Source organism: Vulpes vulpes, chromosome 4, assembly GCF_048418805.1.
Source record: "Vulpes vulpes isolate BD-2025 chromosome 4, VulVul3, whole genome shotgun sequence".
Classification (NCBI taxonomy): Eukaryota; Metazoa; Chordata; class Mammalia; order Carnivora; family Canidae; genus Vulpes; species Vulpes vulpes.
Window position 1 is genome coordinate 111,345,023 of NC_132783.1, and position 21,733 is coordinate 111,366,755.

The 21,733-nt window shown below is 37.9% G+C and overlaps 1 protein-coding gene across 2 annotated transcripts in view; it reads left to right on the top strand.

Annotated features, from left to right (window-relative positions):
* Positions 1-390: 390 nt before the first annotated feature.
* SOX30 (SRY-box transcription factor 30) overlaps positions 391-21,733 on the top strand; it is a 29,375-nt gene continuing 8,032 nt past the window's right edge. Inside the window, exons 1-4 of one of the 2 annotated variants that reach the window (XM_072756742.1) lie at positions 391-1,420; positions 3,059-3,298; positions 4,526-4,705; positions 11,371-11,863. In XM_072756742.1, coding sequence (XP_072612843.1) covers positions 391-1,420; positions 3,059-3,298; positions 4,526-4,705; positions 11,371-11,863 — 1,943 coding nt within the window. The remainder of the gene's footprint in view (positions 1,421-3,058; positions 3,299-4,525; positions 4,706-11,370; positions 11,864-21,733) is intronic. The other variant, XM_072756743.1, reaches the window with a different exon arrangement.

Consider the following 21,733-nt stretch of genomic DNA (forward strand, 5'->3'; position numbering starts at 1 on the left):
AACACCATTGTCGGGCTCCCGGGCGGGGGAGGGGTAACTAAGGACAACGGCTGGCTGAGAACTCCGGAAGAGACGCCAAGTCAGACGGGGGAAAATGGGCAGCACGAGGCACAGCGCAGGCCGCCGCGGGTGATTCGAGGGCTCAGCACGCGGCCGGAGCGGAGGGCGGGAGGGGCCGGAGAATGCGCCTGTGATTGGACAGCCGAGGGAACAGCGACACCTGTGATTGGACGAGGCCGAGCCCCAGGGCCGCTTTTGGCACCGCGTAGGGTTCTGGGTAGCAAGGCCCTTGGAAGGGTCTTAACCGAAAGGGGGAGGGGGAAGGTCGCCAACAAACGGCTGAGCTCACAATCCGGGCCGGGGCCAGGCCGGGGCGTCCCCCTCCCCCCCATGGAGAGGGCCAGGCCGGAGCCGCCGCCCCAGCCGCGCCAACTGCCGCGGACGACCCCGCCGCGCCCGCTCCGCCCTGCTCCTCCCCAGCCGCCGGTCGAGGGCGCCTCCTTTCGGGCTGCGGCCGCGGAGCTGCCGCCGTCGCCGCCTACCCCGTGCGCGGCCGCCATTGCGACCGTGGCCTCGTCGTGCGGGGAGGCCCAGGCGTCGGGGGTACAGCCCGCGGCACGGCGGCTGCTGCAGGTGAAGCCCGAGCAGGTGCTGCTGCTACCGCCGGGGCCACCGCTGGCCCAGGCCCGGGACGAAGGCGGCGTCCCCTCGCCCGCGCAGGCGCGGCTGCTGCAGCTGAGGCCCGAGCTGCTGCTGCTGCCGCCGCCGCCGCCGCCGCCGCCGCCCGCGTCCGACGGCGCCCCCTGCAGACCCGACCTGCACGCGGCGCAGCCTCGGGCCCTGCTCGTCAAGGCGGAGAAGCAGGAGCAGGGCCCCGGCTCGGAGCCGTCGCTGTCGGCGGGGACGCGGAGGCCTGCGGACGGGGGCCCTCGGGCCTCCAGGGCGGCCAAGCTGGAAGGCCCGGGGCCAGCTCTCGACGGCCGCCGGGGGGACCAGAAGAAGGGCAGGCTGGAGGCGGAGGCGGTCGCGAGGGACGCGCCGCAAGGCGGGGAAGGCAAAAACCTGGCGGCCGTCAGAGAAGGGGTCATCAAAACGGAGGAGCCCGAGGGGCCCCGCGAGGACTGCAGACCGGGCGGGGAGCCCGCGTCCAATGGCCTGGTCCATGGCAGCAAGGAGGTCATCCTGGCCCAGCCGTCCAGCGCCTTTGGGCCCCACCAGCAAGATCTCAGGATCCCTCTGACTCTCCACGCGGTCCCCCCTGGGGCCCGGATCCAGTTTCAGGGACCTCCACCTTCAGAGCTGATACGGTTGACCAAGGTCCCCTTGACGCCAGTGCCTATTAAAATGCAATCTTTACTGGAGCCTTCTGTAAAAATTGAGACCAAAGATGTCCCGCTCACCGTGCTTCCCTCAGATGCAGGTATTAGACGGCAGGGGAATCTGGTTTTCACACTTCGTCTGTGTGGCCCCCTAGCTGATATGTCAGCAGTTCAGAAGCCTAAGCTATAAAAATAAAATCACGGACCTGATTCGTTACAGGGCAAAGTCTGCACAGGTATCACTTCCAATTGACTTGTACATATACCAGTAAAGTACACTAACCTGTTCCAAGATTCCCAAGCACTTTTAAAAAAAATCTGTTCTAAGGCCCAGTGAATGATGAGATTGAGAGGTGACCAATGTTTATCCACAAAATCAAAGTTTCCTCACTAGGTCACACAGCTATCTCAGCCGTCAGTTTCTATGCTACACTTTATAATAGTGTATTATGGTACTATTATATATAGTGTACTATAATACACTATTACAGTAGATCAATGTTTTTTATAGGCATCAAGAAAACTTCAAATGGTGCTTAGTGAAAAAATTTATAATCAAAAGTTTATACTGAATTTGTGATTCAGGAGGCGATTTGTCTTCTTTAAAAATCAATGGCAAACATTTTTCAAAGAAAACAGTACATGATAAATGTAACACTTTAGTATTCTAAAAGCTAAGGATTTATGGAAATATAGAAACTTAAAATACTTAGAATAAGCTAGAAAATGTTTTCTAAGAAATGACTATAGTTAGCAGTAATGACTACAAATAGGTATTTTATCTCTACCCATTATTTACGAATATGTAGTTAGAAAATTCTTTAAGATTTAATTCAGACAATTTTATGCTAATGAATGTCATGAAAAATCATTAATCATCAGTTCATATTTTAATTAACATATTTTTTTTTCTTATTTTCTTATTTTCCTTACTGATCTCACCCTCTTGGTTTTATAGACTTTATTTTCTAAAGGAGAGAAAGGAAAAGCTTTCCTTATAGTAATTTAGACTTCTGTGCGTTTAAGAAACTTTTATATATCAAGTTAACTAGAGACAAGTTTATAGAGAGTTGTTTTTGATGAATTACATAAGAGACATGAATTTAGCCACCTTTTTAAAATTGTAATTTCACCCGATTATGTGACTCTCAAAAAGCCACTTTTATTATTTTTCTTTTGTTTTTTCCTCCCAGGACATAGGATTAGTATCAATGACCCACCTTGGCAAAAGCTTCACCTTCCTAATGAAATAGACTATAGTATTGTATTATTAATTTGTTTGCTTGAACAGGCACTACAGGGGCATGTAAATGAGTTCCTGTAAACATTTAGGGAAAACGTAGCTAGCGCTAGGATTATAGTCATGAATAAGTCATAGATCCTGTCCCTCAGTAATAGAGTATTTTTAATGGGAAAGAAACTAAATGTTAATTATTGGTAGAGGTATTACTAAAGCGCAATGAAGTAACAAGCCAGCAGTTTACTGTTTCTTCAACATTATTACTCCTACAATATCTTCAACAATATTATTCTTTTTGAGGAAAAGAAGAGTCATTCTAAGCTATAGTTTAGAATGCTGAGTTCAGGAGTCATGAGGCATTCTGGAATACTGGCAGTTCTTTGACTATATTTTCTCCAGTTAAAAAATATAGTTGAAGGCGCACTTCACTTTAACATTGTGTGTGTGTGTGTGTGCGTGTGTGGCACATTAATTCAGTCTCTTAATTTTTGTCATGTAGGAATACCAGATACTCCCTTCAGTAAGGACAGAAATGGTCATGTGAAGCGACCCATGAATGCATTTATGGTTTGGGCAAGGATTCACCGGCCAGCACTAGCCAAAGCTAACCCAGCAGCCAACAATGCAGAAATCAGTGTCCAGCTCGGGTTAGAGTGGAACAAACTTAGTGAAGAACAAAAGAAACCCTATTATGATGAAGCACAAAAGATTAAAGAAAAGCACAGAGAGGAGTTTCCTGGTAATCAAATGAATTAAACAAAACCTCTTTCTAATTTTTTCTAAATTTATTTAGGTAAAGATTAGTTTAGGTTGAGACTGAAAGACAAAAATGCATCATTTTTTTTTCTAGTCTGATATGTACGATAAAGAGAATAATGGCTAATATTATAGTAATGATTGAATTGATACGGGGCATACGTTTCCTTAAATAGAACCAAGTAGAGGAATATCTGGTCTCATATTGCCAATTGATAACAAACCAGGGGACATAATTTTACTGTAGTTTTGATTAAATATACTGATATGAATTTAATGAAGGTAAAACTCCAGAGTTCAGGCTACAATTTCGCAAATATATTAGAAAATGAAGAGTTAAAATTATAGCAACAGAAACAAATATGCATCATACACTTAATGAAAATGGAGGGATTGACACCGTGCTCCATTTTAATGTTATATGGTTATCAGGACACAGTTTTGTCTTTTAATTTATAAATTTATCCTCATGATAATGTAGTTTGAAACAATTTCTGATTTACTCCTCAGCCACAAGGATGTTTAGATTAAGCATATGTAAAGGCAAGTGTATGGTCAACATGATCATGCATGATGGGAAAATAATAGTTTTTTTAAAAAAATATGAGCAGAAAGGTTTGGGGTGTTATGGAGAACCAGTGATTCTCCTGGTTATTCAGTGGCTGCAAACTGTTAAACTTCACCATCCTGACTTTGGAAGGAAATTGGGTGATTTGTGAACTTGAGACTGCCAAGTTTAGGAGAATGGCTCTTCCTAAGGTAGGCATAAAATTAGTAACTGGTCATTAGTGACCATTCCATGTAAGGTATAGACAATTGAATCTCATTGAAAGCGAGGGAACAGGAGGAGATGAGTAATATCTTACAGGGGCATTATTTTATAGGTAAAGGAAAAACTTTGAGATTCAAACTCAATGTCTTTAATGTTGATGTTACTGTGGATTCAATATATGTCTTTGGATATAAGACACTTAACCTCACTCTTCCTCTGACTTACGGGTTACAATATTAACCACTAGTTAGGAGCTATATGGATATTAAAATGCACAGAAATTGCATAATAAAGCTGGAAAAGATCTTTAGGCAATAACTTATGTTTTTTCTTAAATTTAGAAGTATTTTGGATTTTTTTTTTATTGTGAAAAGAACTATTTAAATGCTAAATAGGATCTTTATGTTCAAATTAAAAATCACTTATCTTCTTCTACAGGTTGGGTTTATCAACCTCGTCCAGGGAAGCGAAAACGCTTCCCTCTAAGTGTTTCCAATGTATTTTCTGGTACCACACAGAATATCATCTCTACAAATCCTACAACAATATATCCTTATCGCTCACCTACCTACTCTGTGGTAATTCCCAGCCTACAGAACACCATCACTCATCCAGTTGGTGAGTTTGTTTTAGTTGTAGATTATGAATTTTTAAATAGCTGTGTGAAAATTTTACCTTAAGTTGAAATTTTGTTTCTGTTAGCTTAAGAATTGTTAAAACAACAATATTAAGGGAAAAAAAATCAAGAAGAAAGTAAAAACATGAACTCAGAGAAGGAAAAGGTACAGAAGACATGAAAGCATTTGGTTTGCCAGAGTAGCAAATGTTTCATGTGTAAAATCTCAGACCTTTTAACCAAATCAGGATAAGCCCATAGATTAGGCAGATAAGATAATGCAGGAAATGACTGAGGTAATTCAATAGGAAATAGGAGTATCTTTTTACTATCAGCATAAAAGAATACCTTGCTAATGGGATATAGAGCATCCTGTTCTGGAATTTAGCAATCATGACTGATGTGTTAAGATCATTCATTCTCTCACTGCTCTAGAAAAGCAGTGGAAGTAATCTCTTTTCTACCAAATATTTGTTTCTTTAATATTGTCTTTCCCTAAATTTCTGCTCTATTACCAGTTCTTTATAGGATTCCTGTCTGTTCCTTTTAAGAATCTAAAGTTGAGAAACTAGTATCTTAGTAACTTGTAGGGCTGTCCATCATGGGTTTGTTCTTCTAGAACCTATTTTAACCATCTCTTAGGCAGAGCTTTGTACATTCAATACTTACTATTACTTGTCCTAAAACTACTGCTCTTTCTAGTTTCCACTGCTTTCCAGTTTATTACCCTTCTGGTAATAAAGCCCCCCTGTGTGCTGAGAGATTTAGATATCTTAAAAATCGACTTCTGAGAATATTACACATTTTCAATTTTTTTCTATGTATCATTATAGCAATTGACAGCAACAAAGCCACAGTCAAGATATCTAGTATCAAGAGATAGATGCAGAAAGCTCATTCTATTGTCCCATTCTCCCCCAGCATAGTCAGGAACTTCCACACTTCAATATTTGGTAGTATTTGCTTTAATCTTGTATTTCAAGTTAAGTGTTAACTTTGTTTTGTCTCCTATGTTATTTATAATTTCTGCTTTCATAACTTATATTTCTTCTCTTTATTCCTTTTTCTAAGACCTCTTTTCCTTCTGCTTCTGCCTATGGTTAAATGCCATATGAGATCATTTGTATCTACTTCTAATATTTTCTCAGTTCTGACTGAGTTTCTTAGTGAATGTCACCTAAGATCTAGTTATATTAATTTTGTCAATTTGGACTAGAACACTCTGTGAACTTGCAATTATACCATAGTAATGTATATATTCTTAACCTATCTGCAATGAAAATGAGTTGGGGTTCAGAAATCTTAGTCTTCTTTAGTTGGAAGGAGTTTATTGAATCTTTATTCTCTTCTTTCCATTGCCTTTTATATTGTAATGATTAGTCCACTGATTCCACTGGGTTTCTTCCTTCTGTAAGAGTCATGTAGTATTGGCTTTGAGGTCCCTCAGATGTGACTCCTTCAATTTTCCTTTCGACTGCCTAATTTTTATTTGCACCTACACAGTTGAGCTTCTAGTTTTACACATTTAGACAATACTATCATCTTTAAAAGATGTCTTTCAAAAAAAATAAAAAATAAAAGATGTCTTTCCTTTTTGATGGATTCTCTTTGATTTGGTCAGTTAACTAATAACAACTTTCTGATTTTTGAGGCGCATTTTTTTCTTTCTAGGCTTTTAGCATCATAATATAAAATAACTTTCATTTTTTTTAATGAACTCTTAATTTTACTTATCCCTATTAGCCTTTTTTCCCCTAGCCAACATCTGTATTTCCAAAAATCTAATAACCCCAGGATGGACTTTTTTGTCTTTTCTGGTTAGGATCTTAAATTTAAGTATACTGTGATCACTGCTGCCTAATATTTCGTGTACAGAATTCATGCACTTTCTAGTAGTCTTTATCCATTATTTGGTCCTCAAACTTATTTCATTTTACTGTGTATTCTAAGAAACTTATTTGTTCTAATAAGCAGTTATTTGTTATGAATTGTATCATCTTAGCACATTTTTTAAAAATTTTTATTTATTTATGATAGTCACAGAGAGAGAGAGAGAGAGAGGCAGAGACACAGGCAGAGGGAGAAGCAGGCTCCATGCACCGGGAGCCCGACGTGGGATTTGATCCCGGGTCTCCAGGATCGCGCCCTGGGCCAAAGGCAGGCGCCAAACCGCTGCGCCACCCAGGGATCCCTCCTAGCACATTTTTATCTCATTGAGTCAATCTATTTGAAATCTAGCAATGCAGTTTGGTTTTTTCCCTTGTTTTGGTGAATATTTCCATCTCAGATGTTTTCTGTCTACAGTATATTCCACTGTCATATTTGCATGCCTGTCTACCTACTCCCCACCTCCTAATGTTTATTTAGCACCAAATATAGGTCAAACTCTGTGCTTGAGACAGAATACAAAGGTATCTTTAGTCCCTTGTCAAAGAGCTTATAAGGTAGTTGTAGAAAGGATAGATACCAATACAACTAATTTTACTATTTCTTTGATAGAATCTGTAGTACCTTGTCTGTTATTATTTCTATGACCAATGCATTATGTTCACTCTGTCTTTCACATTCCCAAGCTCCTCTCCTCTTTCTCATTTCCAAATGATTACAGCATTGTAGTCTAGAATTTTTTTAGATGTATTCCTTTTATCAAATGTCTTTGATGCTGGTTATGCCACATTTTCATTTTATATTAAATATCAAATTTGTTTATTTTAAAGTTTAAGCTGACTTTAAACTTCAGTTTCTAAAGTTCTAAAGTCTTCTAGAACTCTGGTAGAAGCCATACTTATTTTAGCCTAACTTTTATTTATTTTATTTTATTTTTTAAGATTTTTTATTTATTCATGAGAGACACAGAGAGAGAAAGAGGCACAGACACAGGCAGACAGAGAAGCAGGCTCCATGCAGGGAGCCCGACGCGGGACTCATCCAGGGTCTCCAGGATCAGGGCCTGGGCCAAAGGCGGCGCCAAACCACTGAGCCTAACTTTTAAATGTCACTTTTATATGAATAGGGCTGCCTTTAGCCTAACTTTTGAATGTCACTTTTATATGAATAGGAGTTTTCTGGAAAATTATTTTGTTCCTTACATTTTATTTCTGAAGCCTGAAATTGGTTTACCTTATTATACTGTCACTCAGTTGATGTCCTTCACTCTCCAGAATTCACATTTTCTCTAAATTTTTAATTTAAAAAGTTTACTACTATTTCAGATGTTTGGTAGTAGACATATCATGCCTTTTCACGTTACCTACCTTTTCTTGTTTAATTCAAACAAACCAAAAAACCTCCATTATTCTGATACTGTTATAATCCAAAAAAAAAGCTGATTTTCTCTTGGCCTTAGGATCCATTCCAGCAAGGTATCATGTCCATGAGAAACGAATCTGGCTCAAAAATTCCTTGATAAGTGATATAGCTCTTTATTGTAGGTTTCCTTGAGGAAGCAGGAAAGGAAGAAGCACATGGTTCAACATATAGTAAGTCATCTTGAGGCTCTTCATTACAATGGTCTCTCTCCAATATCCCACCTTTTTTTTTTTTTTAATCAGTTGCCTGATTGTCCCAATTCTCCATTCCCCATCTCTGTCTCTAATGTCTCTGCCTGTTACTCTATTTCTCTCTCCTCTCCTTCTCTCTCTGCCTCCTTTTCTCTTTGTTCAGCCACATGCTAGTCCTTCGCTACTTACTACCTCCATGTAGCTTTTTCTTGTAGAGAAATTTGGTCTGTTCTCAGTTTCTACCATTCTTCACTCCTCCACTGTTTATCCCAGTCACACAACAAAAGCCTAGGTGCACCCTCTGTCCAGTCAGCATAGGCAGTGGAAAAACCCCTTGGGAGAGGTAGCAGGAGATTATTGAAAATTAGTGACTTTTTTTGTTACTGTTGTACTATACTATAGATCTAGAATTCTGCTCTTTATCTTATGTAATGATTAGATAATGCTTTAACAAATACCTAAACATAATCATTTAAACAGAATTGTGGTTTATTTTTATCTATTTAAACTCTAAATAGGTATTTCTAGTCAGTATATGGCTGTCTTTGAAGGAGTGACACAGACTTCACAGACTCATGGACACAGACTTCTACTCTGTGGCACTGCCATCATTAATATGTAGCATCCAAGGCCACTGGATTAGTGTGCAGGAGGGGAAAAAGCGTGCAAGATAATGCATGAAAGTTTTTCATGGGCCAGTCTCAGAAGTTGTACAATCTCTTCTACCTTCCATTGGGTTGCTCTTGGCCACATGGCAACTTCTCTGACTGCAGGGGAGGCTGGGAAAGATAATTTAGCTATGTGCTAGAAGAAGAGAAAACAGGTGACTGGCTAGTCTTCCGTATCTTATCTGAAGTTTGATACATTAGAGTTCTGCCCTTCCCACAAGTCTTCTCTATTCACTGACAGTTTATGAAGATGACTAGATGTTGCAGACTTTAACTGCCTGCTTAGCAACAAGAATTCAACATTTAGGACATCTTCATTATACTTCTATATAACTCTCTATGTATCTATTTTATTTTTAATCTCAGACCAAAACAGTGCCTGACATATGTTAGTTACTTGGTGAATATTGAATTAAAGGAATGCATGATTTATCATCTCATCCCTCGTACTGCTTTTTTATAGAAATATCTTTGGTTAAAAAGAATGTTTCATGTCAGCTAAAAGATGAATCCCTTCCTTCTTCAGTAACTGAAATAATATCAGTTGGTCTGTGTAGCTTCTTCCCTTTGCCTAGGAAGATCATACTTCTTTATTGAGGACTAAGAAACCTGTGTGAGAGGTAGATTTTAGGAGGAGATGTCTTGAGTGCAGTGATAATTCAATTATAAGTCAGCCTGGCTTCCTAGTTGTTTAGAGAAGGGAGTTCTCCTCACACCAGATCAGTGGTAGAAGTGCTATATCAGTTATAGATTATTTGTTAGGGTTTTTTTTTTTCCCCATCTAGTCATAGCTTTCTTAACTATTATTAGCCAAATTCCACGCCAAATACTGGGACACAGACATGAATGAAAGTGTTCCTGCTCTTAAGTTTTCAGTTTTGTGATTGTGGTAGGGATGGCAGATAAGCAAATAACAAAGATTTATACGATTTTGTGATAAGTTATAGATTTGTGTGTTCTAAGGGAACATGGAAGAGGGAAATTACTTTATGTTTCATTGATCAGGAAAGTCCTAAGGCTGTAACTTCACAGATGGGAGGGCACATAACTCTATAAACTAAGAATCAGGGTAGCTTCATTTACACCCTATCCCTGTATTGTCTGTACTTCACTGGATCAGGGGCCATCTCTGAAACAGAGAGATATATCCCTTAATTCCCTACCTGCAGGTTTAAGAGGAATATTACATTCCTTATCTGGAGAGAAAAAAGGAAGGAAAGGCCTTCGCTGGGCGAGGCTAAGAGAAAATGTACATTCCTCTCAGCCTCTCAAGAGACATTTCTAATCATAGAATCTGTTATTGAACTGCATCTTCTATATTAACAGAGATCTAGCTGTATTGGAATAAACCAGATCATGACTGTATTGCTATGGCTTCTCTCTCTGTTTCTTTGGAAAAGTTTAGTTAACTTTAGGCTAACTGTGTTATTTGGATAACTCAGTAACTCAATTAGTAGTCATCTCTTGTTCAAGAACGTGATTGTTTCACCTACTTTAAAAAATTCTGCCATATTGGTTATGCCTTGCTGCAATAATACTCCTTTCATATCTTTCACAAATTGTTAACCTGTGGCAAATCCTGTTCTGTAATCACACTGACAGTGACTGCAATAAAGCAGAAATAATTTTACTGATTATTTTTTCAATCAAAAAATTAAATGTCATTTATAATTTAGTTTAAAATAGAGAAGTATATGAAATAGTAGAAAAATGACCCATATACCACACTGACACATCAATATTTAAAGTAAAGTTAATATATTTAGACAGTAGAAAATTCAAACAGTACCGATAGATACATAATGAAAGTGTAGCTTTTCTTTTTGCCCCATTGCCCTGTCCCTTCTCTCAGATGAGTGTTCCTTCACTGTCAGTAGTTTCATACAATTTTTTAAAGAAACATTCATATATACACATTAGCATTTGTATGTATTTATCTTTTACTCACTCAATTTATTTTTATTATTTTTTTAATTTTATTTATTTATTCATGAGCGACACACACAGAGAGAGGCAGAGACACAGGCAGGGGGAGAAGCAGGCTCCATGCAGGGAGCCCGATGTGGGACTCGATCCCCGGTCTCCAGGACCACACCCTGGGCTGAAGGCAGCACTAAACCGCTGAGCCAACTGGGGTGCCCTCAATCACTCAATTTTATTCATTTGTTTATCCATTCAAAAATATTTGTTGAGGGCCTGTTCTGTGCCATACAGAATTTTGAGCCCTAGGGATACAGCAGGGAGTAAAACAGAACAGGTCTTTCCTCTCTTGTCACTTAGAACTAGATGGTAAAGAGAGAGAAAAAAATGTAAAATAGGTGAACAAAGTGACTGATTTTTTCAAATACTATAAAGGAAATAGAGTGGTTTGATGTAGTAAAGTTATAAAGTAAGGTGGTTAGTGAAGACTTCTGGTTGTACAGTTTATTAAATTCTGAAAAAAGAAAAACATGGATCAAATCAATTAATGCCAGACCTATGCTATTTTTATTTCTAAAGGTGATGCCCCACCTGCCATCCAGCTGCCCACACCTGCAGTCCAGCGCCCAAGCCCCATCTCACTTTTCCAGCCCAGCGTCTCCAGTACTGCCCAGGTGGCCGTCCAGGCTCCAAATCTGCCCCTCCGCCCAGCACTTCCACCCCAGCACTTTGCTGGGCCCTCCCAAACAGACACTCATCGGCTGCATTCTGGAGCCAGTTGCTCTGTGAAGAGACCCACGCCTGTCTCTCTGGAGAACACCAACAGGATTCCAACTAGTGCAAGTACTGCCCATGCCAGATTTGCAACCTCAACCATCCAACCTCCTAAGGAGTATCCCAGCGTTTCCACTTGTCCCAGAAGTGCACCAATCCCCCAGGCTCCTCCTATTCCACACTCACACGTATACCAGGCTCCTCCCCTTGGCCATCCAGCCACGTTGTTTGGGACACCGCCTCGATTCTCTTTTCATCACCCTTACTTCCTACCTGGACCGCACTATTTCCCATCAAGGTAAATGAACATTTTTTTCTTTCACCTAAAGATACAAACAGCTAATGAATTTTTACCTCAAAGGCACCCCTTTTTTACTTAAAAGGTACTTCCTCAATTCTGATTGGAATCTGGTTTAGATTAGAGGCTGAATAGAGGCCAAGCAGTTAACATAAATACATGAAGAAGGCTAGGTGAAGACTAGGACAGCCAATGAGAGTTCATGCCCTATCTAATAGAGTAGCTGCGACTCAGCTGTAGCTGATTGTTGCCATAAGTAATACAGTCTCCAATGTTATCAGATCAATTTTTCAGAAAAGTCAGTATTAAGAGTCCTTAAGATTAGTTACCTCTTTATCTTACTGTATAGAGTCGTGCTTCTCAGACTTTTATATGTATATCAATCACATGTGATCCTGTTAAAATGCAGATTCTGAATCAGTAGGTCTGGGGTAGAGTAGTGTCCTATACCAGAGTATAGTAGGCCTGATATTCTACATTTCTAACAGGCTCCCAAGTGATGCCAGTTCTGTTGGTTTGTAGACCACACTTTGAATAGAAAGGATACAGTAGAGTGCTTGGTCTGAGAGGTTAAATGACTTGTTCAAAGTTACACAGTGGTCTTTTTAACCAAAAAAATTATCATATAAATTATCGGTAAAAGAATTGATTTTTATAAGGAAGCACCTAGGGAAAACAAATTTGTAACCTTTTATTTTGGAGTGATAGAATTTAGCTTCCTTGCAAACATTCTAATAGAGTATAACTTCTCTTTTTCAAGTGATGTTAAATGTATAAAAAGAGACAGTTTCTATTGAAATTGGAGTGTTATATGTCTAATACCAATCTTCTACTGTTACATATTTAGTAAAGTAAAATTATTTCCCACTTAGGCATACCAATAGCTCAAAGAACTTTTCAGGTAGATATTATGTTACTTCAATTCATAGTAGGATCACTTCTTTCAAGTCCTTATCCCATTTTGCCACAACCATCCTCCATTTTGTAGCTTAGTGATGGTCAAGGGGATGGTGGCCCATGTTCTGGTCTGACATTTCTGCTGTTAGAGGAGGCAATGCACACCTTTTTTTCTCAAAGCATTATGATTGTAAATTTTTACCTATTTGGTTGCTTCCTGAAGAATTGGTTCAAGGGCTTACCTCTGTTTCACTCACCTCAAAACATTCTCAGGTTTGAGTGGTCTTTCAAGTGGTCTTTGTGGAAAATTTTCAAAGACATATACTACTCACGGCTTTCTGGGGTAAGGGACAACAGATGGGGCAAGTATCAGGCCGACTGAAAGGCCAAGAAGAGACTGGGAAAGGAGGTACATGGGGAAATAAGGGCTTTGAAAAGTTCCCATGTACACTGGGATATCCAGAATGGCACATACATGTCCAGGGCTAGACACATATTAAACAAACACCTGATAAGATGGTAAGCTTTCACCTCTGACTGATTTTAGAGTCTGTGTAAGTAGGAAAAGAGGTCTGAGAAAAAATTGTAAACGACCTGGCTAAGTGCTGAAGGAGTGCCCCAATTTGGACCAGTCTGCAAAGACTGAGGGGAAGGTGTTTTTTGCTCTGACTTGTTTTGTTTGGCTCTACAAAACAAAATGTTTAAGGAAAGCTCTGCCAAGTCACTAGGTTAATGGAACAGAGACTTAAATAATCACAAAAGGCAAAGAATGAAGTCTTTACAAAAATAGCTTAGAAAAGTCACCAATGAAAAACACAAGTATAACTCAAAAGAAGCAACAATATCATACCCTGGGGAAGGACAGAAATCTGATTGTTATAAATACTACATGATAATATTCAAAATGTCCAGTTTTCAACAAAAAAACTACTAGGCATGCAAAGAAACAAGGCATGGTGTTTCCAAGAAAAAAACTAAAGAAACTACCCCTGAGGAAGCCCAGATATTGGATTTACTAGACAAAGACTTTACAACAACTGTCTTGAGCTAAAGGGAGCTAAAGAAAACTGTCAGAGACTAAATTAAACCAGAACAGAGTATCACCAAGTAGAGAAGAACATCAATATAGATATAGAGATTATAAAAAGTAACCAAATAGAAATCCTGTTACTTAAAACTATAGTAACTGAAATAAAAAATCACTATGGAGATTCAGCAGCAGAGTTGAGCAGGCAGAGGAATTAGTGAATCTGAAGATAGGTCAATTGAAATCATCTACTCTGAGAGGCAGAAGGAAAAAACAGTGAAGAAAAGTGAATAGAACCTTAAGTGGTGGTGTCCCACCATCCGGTATATGAATATAATCACCATGGGATTTCCAGAATAAGAGGAGAGAAAGGAAAAGGCAGAAAGAATATTTAAAGAAATAGTGGCCAAAAATGATCCAAATTTGAAGGAAGATATGAATCCAAGAAGTTCAATGAATAAGGATAAATTCAAAGAGATCCACAGAGATACATTATAATCAAACTGTTAAATACCAAAGATAAAAAAAAAGAATCTTGAGTGCAGCAAGAGGAAAGTGACTTATCTTGTACGGTAGATTCTCAATAAGGCTAATAGCCAGTTTCTCATCAGAAACCATGAAGGACGAAGACAGTGGGATACATAGTGCTGAAAGAAAAAAAAAACATCAACAAGGAATTCTATAACTGACAAAGCATCCTTCAAAAATAAAGGAGAAATTAAACCCTTCTCAGGTAACAAAAGTTGTGAAAGTTCGTAACTAGTAGACATGTCTTACAAGAAATGCTAAAAGGACTACTTCAGACTGAAATAAAAAAAGACACTAGACAATAACTCAAAGCCAAACAAAGAAATAAAGAACGCTGGTAAAGGTTACTACATAGGTACATATAACCCAATATTAGGGCAGCCCGGGTGGCTCAGCGGTTTAGAGCCGCCTTCGGCCCAGGGTGTGATCCTGGACACCTGGGATCAAATCCCACATCAGGCTTCCTGCACGGAGCCTGTTTCTCTCTCTGTGTCTCTCATGAATAAATAAATAAAATCTTAAAAAAAAAAAAACAATATTATTGTATTTTTAGTTAGTAACTTCTCTTTTTTTCCCCTGTATTATTTAAAAGGCAAATGCATAAAACAATTACTATAAATCGATGTCAATGGGTACAAAATGTATAAATATGTAATTTTATACATATAAAAGGGTGGTGTTTTATACAGAATTTTCATATGCCTATGAAGGTAAATATCAATTTAAATTAGATTGTTATAATTTTAGGATTTTAATTGTAATCCCCTAGGTAACCTAACCATTTAAGAAAATAACTAAAAATATACAAAAAGGAAATGAGGAAACAAAATGATACACTAGAAAAATCCATTAATGGAATGCTACTCAGCCATCAAAAAAAAAAAAAAAAGAAAAAAGAAAAGAAAAGAAATCTTGCCATTTGCAATGACATGTATGGAATTAGCTAGAGGGTATAATGCTAAGCAAAATAAGTCAATCAAAGAAAGACAATCATATGATCTCACTCACGTGGAATTTAAGAAACAGAAAGGAAAATCATAGGGGAAGAGAGGAAAAAATAAAATGAAATCAGAGAGGGAGACAAACCATAAGACATTTTTACTTATAGGAAACAAACTGAGGTCACCGGATGGGAGAGAAAGGGGGGATGGGGTAACTGGGTGATAGACATTAAGGAGCACATGTGATATAATGAGCACTGGGTATAAGACTGGTGAATCACTGACCTCTACCTCTGAAACTAATAATACATCATATGTTAATTAATTGAATTCAAATTAAAAAAAAGAAAAATCCTTTAAACTTAAAAGCTCTTAATGGAGAAACTGAGGAACAGCAAAAGAATGACATATAGAAAGCAAATAGCACTCGAAATCTCACAGAGGAAGACATAGACATGGCCAACACGCACATGAGAAAATGCTCTGCATCACTTGCCATCAGGGAAATACAAATCAAAACCACAATGAGATACCACCTCACACCAGTGAGAATGGGGAAAATTAACAAGGCAGGAAACCACAAATGTTGGAGAGGATGCGGAGAAAGGGGAACCCTCTTACACTGTTGGTGGGAATGTGAACTGGTGCAGCCACTCTGGAAAACTGTGTGGAGGTTCCTCAAAGAGTTAAAAATAGACCTGCCCTACGACCCAGCAATTGCACTGTTGGGGATTTACCCCAAAGATACAGATGCAGTGAAACGCCGGGACACCTGCACCCCGATGTTTCTAGCAGCAATGTCCACAATAGCCAAACTGTGGAAGGAGCCTCGGTGTCCATGGAAAGATGAATGGATAAAGAAGATGTGGTCTATGTATACAATGGAATATTCCTCAGCCATTAGAAACGACAAATACCCACCATTTGCTTTGACGTGGATGGAACTGGAGGGTATTATGCTGAGTGAAGTAAGTCAATCGGAGAGGGACAAACAGTGTATGTTCTCATTCATTTGGGGAATATAAATAATAGTGAAAGGGAATAGAAGGAAAGGGAGAAGAAATGGGTAGGAAATATCAGAAAGGGAGACAGAACATAAAGACTCCTAACTCTGGGAAACGAACTAGGGGTGGTGGAAGGGGAGGTGGGGGGGGGGTTGGGGGTGAATGGGTGACAGGCACTGAGGGGGGCACCTGATGGGATGAGCACTGGGTGTTATTCTGTATGTTGGCAAATTGAACACCAATAAAAAATAAATTTATTATTAAAAAATAAAAATAAAAAATAAAAGTCTTAATGGTGAAAAAAAAAAAAAGAAAGCAAATAGCAAACCGGCAGAATAAGTTTTTTCTTATCAGTAATCAGTTTAAATGTAAGTGGATTAAGCTCTCTAAAGGCAGAAATTGGCAGAATGGATTCAAAATAGAATCAAAATATATCCTATCTGCGAAAGATTCACTTTAGACCCAAAGACACAAATAGATTGAAAGAGGAAAAAATAAAAGAAGATATTCCATGCAAATCATAACCAAAGAGAGCTGGATATCTATAATATATTAGACAAAATAGACTTTATGTCAAAAATTGTTACAGTAGAAAAAGGATATTATATTTTGATAAAAGAGTTAATACATTAAGATACAGTGGTTGTAATCATATACATATGCAACAAAGGACCCCAAAATATATGAAGCCAAAATTAGTAAAATTAAAGAGAGAAATAAATTTACAATAATAGTTGAAGACTTAAATATTTTTTGATATATGACTGATTTATAACATTATATTATGTACAATGTATATACAATGTAATATACAATGTATATTATGTAAAAATGTGTACAATACACATTTTTTTTTGCTTGTGATGAGAACTTTTAAGATTTTTTTCTCTCATCAATTTTCACATATACAACATGGTACTATTAACTGTAGTCACAATGCTATACATTATGTCACCAGGACTTATAACTGGAAGTTTGTAATTTTTGACCACCTTCACTGATTTTTGCCCATTTCCCACTCCTGCCCCCTCTGGCAACCACTAACCTGTTCTCTATGAGTTCTTTTTTTTTTTTTTTAACATCCCACATATAAGTGAGATTATACCATATTTGTTTTTCTGTGACTTATTTCACTTAGCATAATTTCCTTAAGGTCCATCCATAGTGTTACAGGTTTTTCTACAGCTGAATAATATTCCATTGTATGTATGGAATTTCTGCTGCAGTGAATACGGGGGTACAGTTATCTTTTCAAGTTTGTGGTTTCATTTCCTTTTTCTACAGCTGAATAATATTCCATTGTATGTATGGAATTTCTGCTGCAGTGAATACGGGGGTACAGTTATCTTTTCAAGTTTGTGGTTTCATTTCCTTCAAGTAAATATCCAGAAGTGGAATCGTTAGATCATATGGCAGTTTTTGAGGAATGTTCATATTATTTTTCATAGTGGCTATACGAATTTGCTTTCCCATCAACAAGGATTCCCCTTTCTCCACATCCTCACCAAGACTTGTTATTTCTTGTCTCTTTGATAAAACCATTTTAACAGGTGTGAGGTGGTGTCTCATTGTGGTTTTTATGTGCATTTCCTTGATAATTAGTGATGTTGAACACCGTATCATGTACCTGTTAGCCATCTGTATGTCATCTTTGGAAAAATGTCTGTTCAGATCCTGTGCCCATTTTTTAATTGGATTATTATTGTTGCTATAGACTTCTTTTTTTTTTTTTAATTTTTATTTATTTATGATAGTCACACACAGAGAGAGAGAGAGAGGCAGAGACACAGGCAGAGGGAGAAGCAGGCTCCATGCACCGGGAGCCTGACGTGGGATTCGATCCCCGGTCTCCAGGATCGCGCCCTGGGCCAAAGGCAGGCGCCAAACCGCTGCGCCACCCAGGGATCCCTGCTATAGACTTCTTGTATTATATGTATTCTTCATATATTTTGGATATTAACGCCTTATCAAATATAGGAGTTGCAAATATTTTCTTCCATTTGGTAGATTACTGTTTCATTTTGTTGCTGGTTTCCTTCGCTGTGCAGAAGCTTTTTATTTTGATGTGGTCCCACATCAAAATTTATTTTTGCTTTTTTTGCCTTTGCTTTTGGTGTCAAGCCCAAAAAATCATCAGCAAGATCAGTGTCAAGGAATTTACTGTCCATGTTTTCTTCTAAGAATTTTATGATTTGGGGTCTTAACGTTCAAGTCTTTAATTTTTAATTTTGGGTTGATTTTTATGTATGGTGTAAGATAGGGGTTTCCTTATTTCCACGTGGCTGTTAAGTTTTCTTAACACCATTTATTGAAGAGACTATCCTTTTAAATTGACCATATATATGTGAGTTTATTTCTAGTCTATTTTTTTCCATTGATCTATGTTTCTGCTTTTATGCAATATCATATTGTTTTATTATAGCTTTGTAATATAGTTTGAAATCAGGGAGTGTAATGCCCCTAGCTTTGTTCTTTTTCAAGATTGCTTTGACTATTTGGGGTCTTTTGTGATTCCATACAAATTTTAGGATTGTCTGTTCTATTTCTGTGAAAAATGCCATTGGAATTTTGAGGGGGGTTGCATTGAATCTGTAGATTGCTTTGGGTAGTATAGACATTTTAACAATATTTCTTTTGATCCATGAGGTCAGAATATCTTTCAATTTATTTGTTTTTTTCTTCAATTTCTTTTATCAATATCTTGTATTTTTCAGTGTACACGTCTTTTATCTTTCTGGTTAAATTTATTTTTATGTATCTTATTTTTTTAAGTTGTAAATGGGATTGTTTTCTCTTTTTTTAAGATTTTATTTATTTATTCATGAGAGACACACAGAGAGAGACAGAGACACAGGCAGAGGGAGGAGCAGGCTCCACACAGGGAGCCCGACGTGGGACTTAATCCCGGGTCTCCAGGATCACACCCTGGACTGAATGAAGGCAGCGCTAAACCGCTGAGCCACCGGTGCTGCCCGGGATTGTTTTCTTAATTCCTTTTTATAATAGTTTATTGTTGATGTATAGAAATACAAATGATTTTTGTATATTGATTTTGTATCCTGGAACTTACTGAGTTTGTCGATTAGTTCTAACATTTTTCATTGGAATCTTTAGGGTTTTGTATGTATAATATCATGTCACTGCAAATAGATACAGTTTTACTTCTTCTTTTCCAGTTTGTATCCCTTTTATTTCTTTTTCTTGCCTGATAGCACTGACTTGGAGTTCTGATACTATGTTGAATAAAAGTGGCAAATGTGAGCATTCCTAATTTATTCTTTATTTCTTTTAAAGATCTTATTTATTTATTTAGAGAGCATGAGAAGGGGGAGGAGCAGAGAGAGAGGGAGAGAAAGAATCTTAAGCAGACTCGTCCTCAGCACGGAGCCCAACGACGTGGAGCTCAATCCCATGACCCTGAGATCATGACTTGAACAGAAATCAAGAGTTGAATGCTTAACTGACTGAGCCACTTATGTGCCTCTTATTCTTGATCTTAGAGAAAAGGCTTTCGGCTTTTCACTACTAAGTATGATTTAACTGTGGTTACTTTATGGATAGATCAATGCTCCAAAATGAATGAAGATGATAAGGAAATAGACTGTACAACACTGTAAACCAACTAGACCTAACATGCATATGTAATGCTTCACCCAGTAACAATATAGATTCTTCATAATTTCATGCAGTTGCACATAGGATAGACCATATGTTAGTTCACAAATCAGGTCTCAATTTATTTTTAAATATTTAAATCTTACAAAGCTTCTTCTCCAACCATGATGGAATGAAACTGATAGTAACAGAAAGAAAACTGGAAAATTTAAAAATATGTGGAAATGAAACAACACACTCTTAAACAATCAATGGGTCAAATAAGACATCACAAAGGAAATTAGAAAATACTTTGAGATGAATGAAAATGAAAACACAGCATACCAAAACAGTGAAAGCAGTACTGATAGAGAAATTTTAGCCTCAATGACCTACGTTCAGAAAGAAAGATCTTAAATGGACAACATGACTTTAGACCTTAAGGACTTAGAAAAAGAAGAGCAAACAAAACCTGAAGCTTGCAGAAGGAAAGAAATAAGATTAGAGATAAAGAATAGGAAAGCAAAAGAGAGTTTAATGAAATAAAAGAAAATCAACAAGTTAGCTTTTTTATTTTTATTTTTTTTTTATTTTTTTTTTTTAAATTTTATTTATTTATGATAGTCACACAGAGAGAAAGAGAGGCAGAGACACAGGCAGAGGGAGAAGCAGGCTCCATGCACCGGGAGCCCGACGTGGGACTTGATCCCGGATCTCCAGGATCGCGCCCTGGGCCAAAGGCAGGCGCCAAACCGCTGCGCCACCCAGGGATCCCCCAAGTTAGCTTTTTTAAAAGATCAATAGAATTGATGAAACTTTAGCTACTTTGAAAAAAAGAAAATATGTAAATTATTAAAATGATATGTGAAATTGTGTACATTGCTGCCAACTTTACAGAAATAAAAATGACTATAGGAGAATACAGTGAATAACTGCATACAAACCAGTTAGATAGCCAAGATAAAATGAACAATACATGAATTACCAAAACTGACTCAAGATAAAATAGCAAATCTGAACAGACCTATATTAAGAGATTGAATCATTAATCAAAAACCTCACAGCAAAGAAAAGCCCTAGGCTAGTTTCATTGATGAATTCTACCAAACATTTAGAGAGGAATACTCAAACCAACTCTCAAACTTTTCCAAAAAGTATGAGGGAACATTTCTAAGACCAGCATTACTCTGCTCCCAAAGTCAGACAAAGGTATCACAAGAAAGAATATTACAGACCAATATATCTTATGAAAATAATTGAAAAATATGCTTAATAAAATACTAGCAAACTGACTCTAGCAGCATATTAAAAGGATTATATACCAAGTGAGATTTACCTGAGGAATGTACGTGTGATTCAACATCTGAAAATCAATCAGTGTAATACACCTTGTAAGTAGAATGAAGGAACAGAACCACCTAATCATCTCAATTGATGCAGAAAAGGTATTTGATAAAATCCAACACGTTTTCGTTATAAAAAGCAATTCCTGATTTCAAAACTTAATAGTCAAACTAGGAACCTCCTCAACATGATAAAGGGCTTTTTTTGTTTTTGTTTTTTTTAAATCAAAACCCATGGTCAATATCATCTTCACTGATGAAGAACCAAAAGGTTTCTCCCTGAGATTGGGAACCAGAAAAGGATGTCTCCTTTCACAATTGCTATTCAACATTTTTTTTAGAAGTTCTAGCTAGAGAAATTAAACAGGAAAAAGAAGACATCTAAAATAAAATAAATAAAATTATCTCTATTTACACATGATCCTAAATATGGAAAATCCTATATATAGGAAATCTTAAGGAATCCACAAAAGTTTTTTAGATCTAATGAGAAGTTGCAGGGCATAAGATCAATATACAAAAATCACTTGAATTTT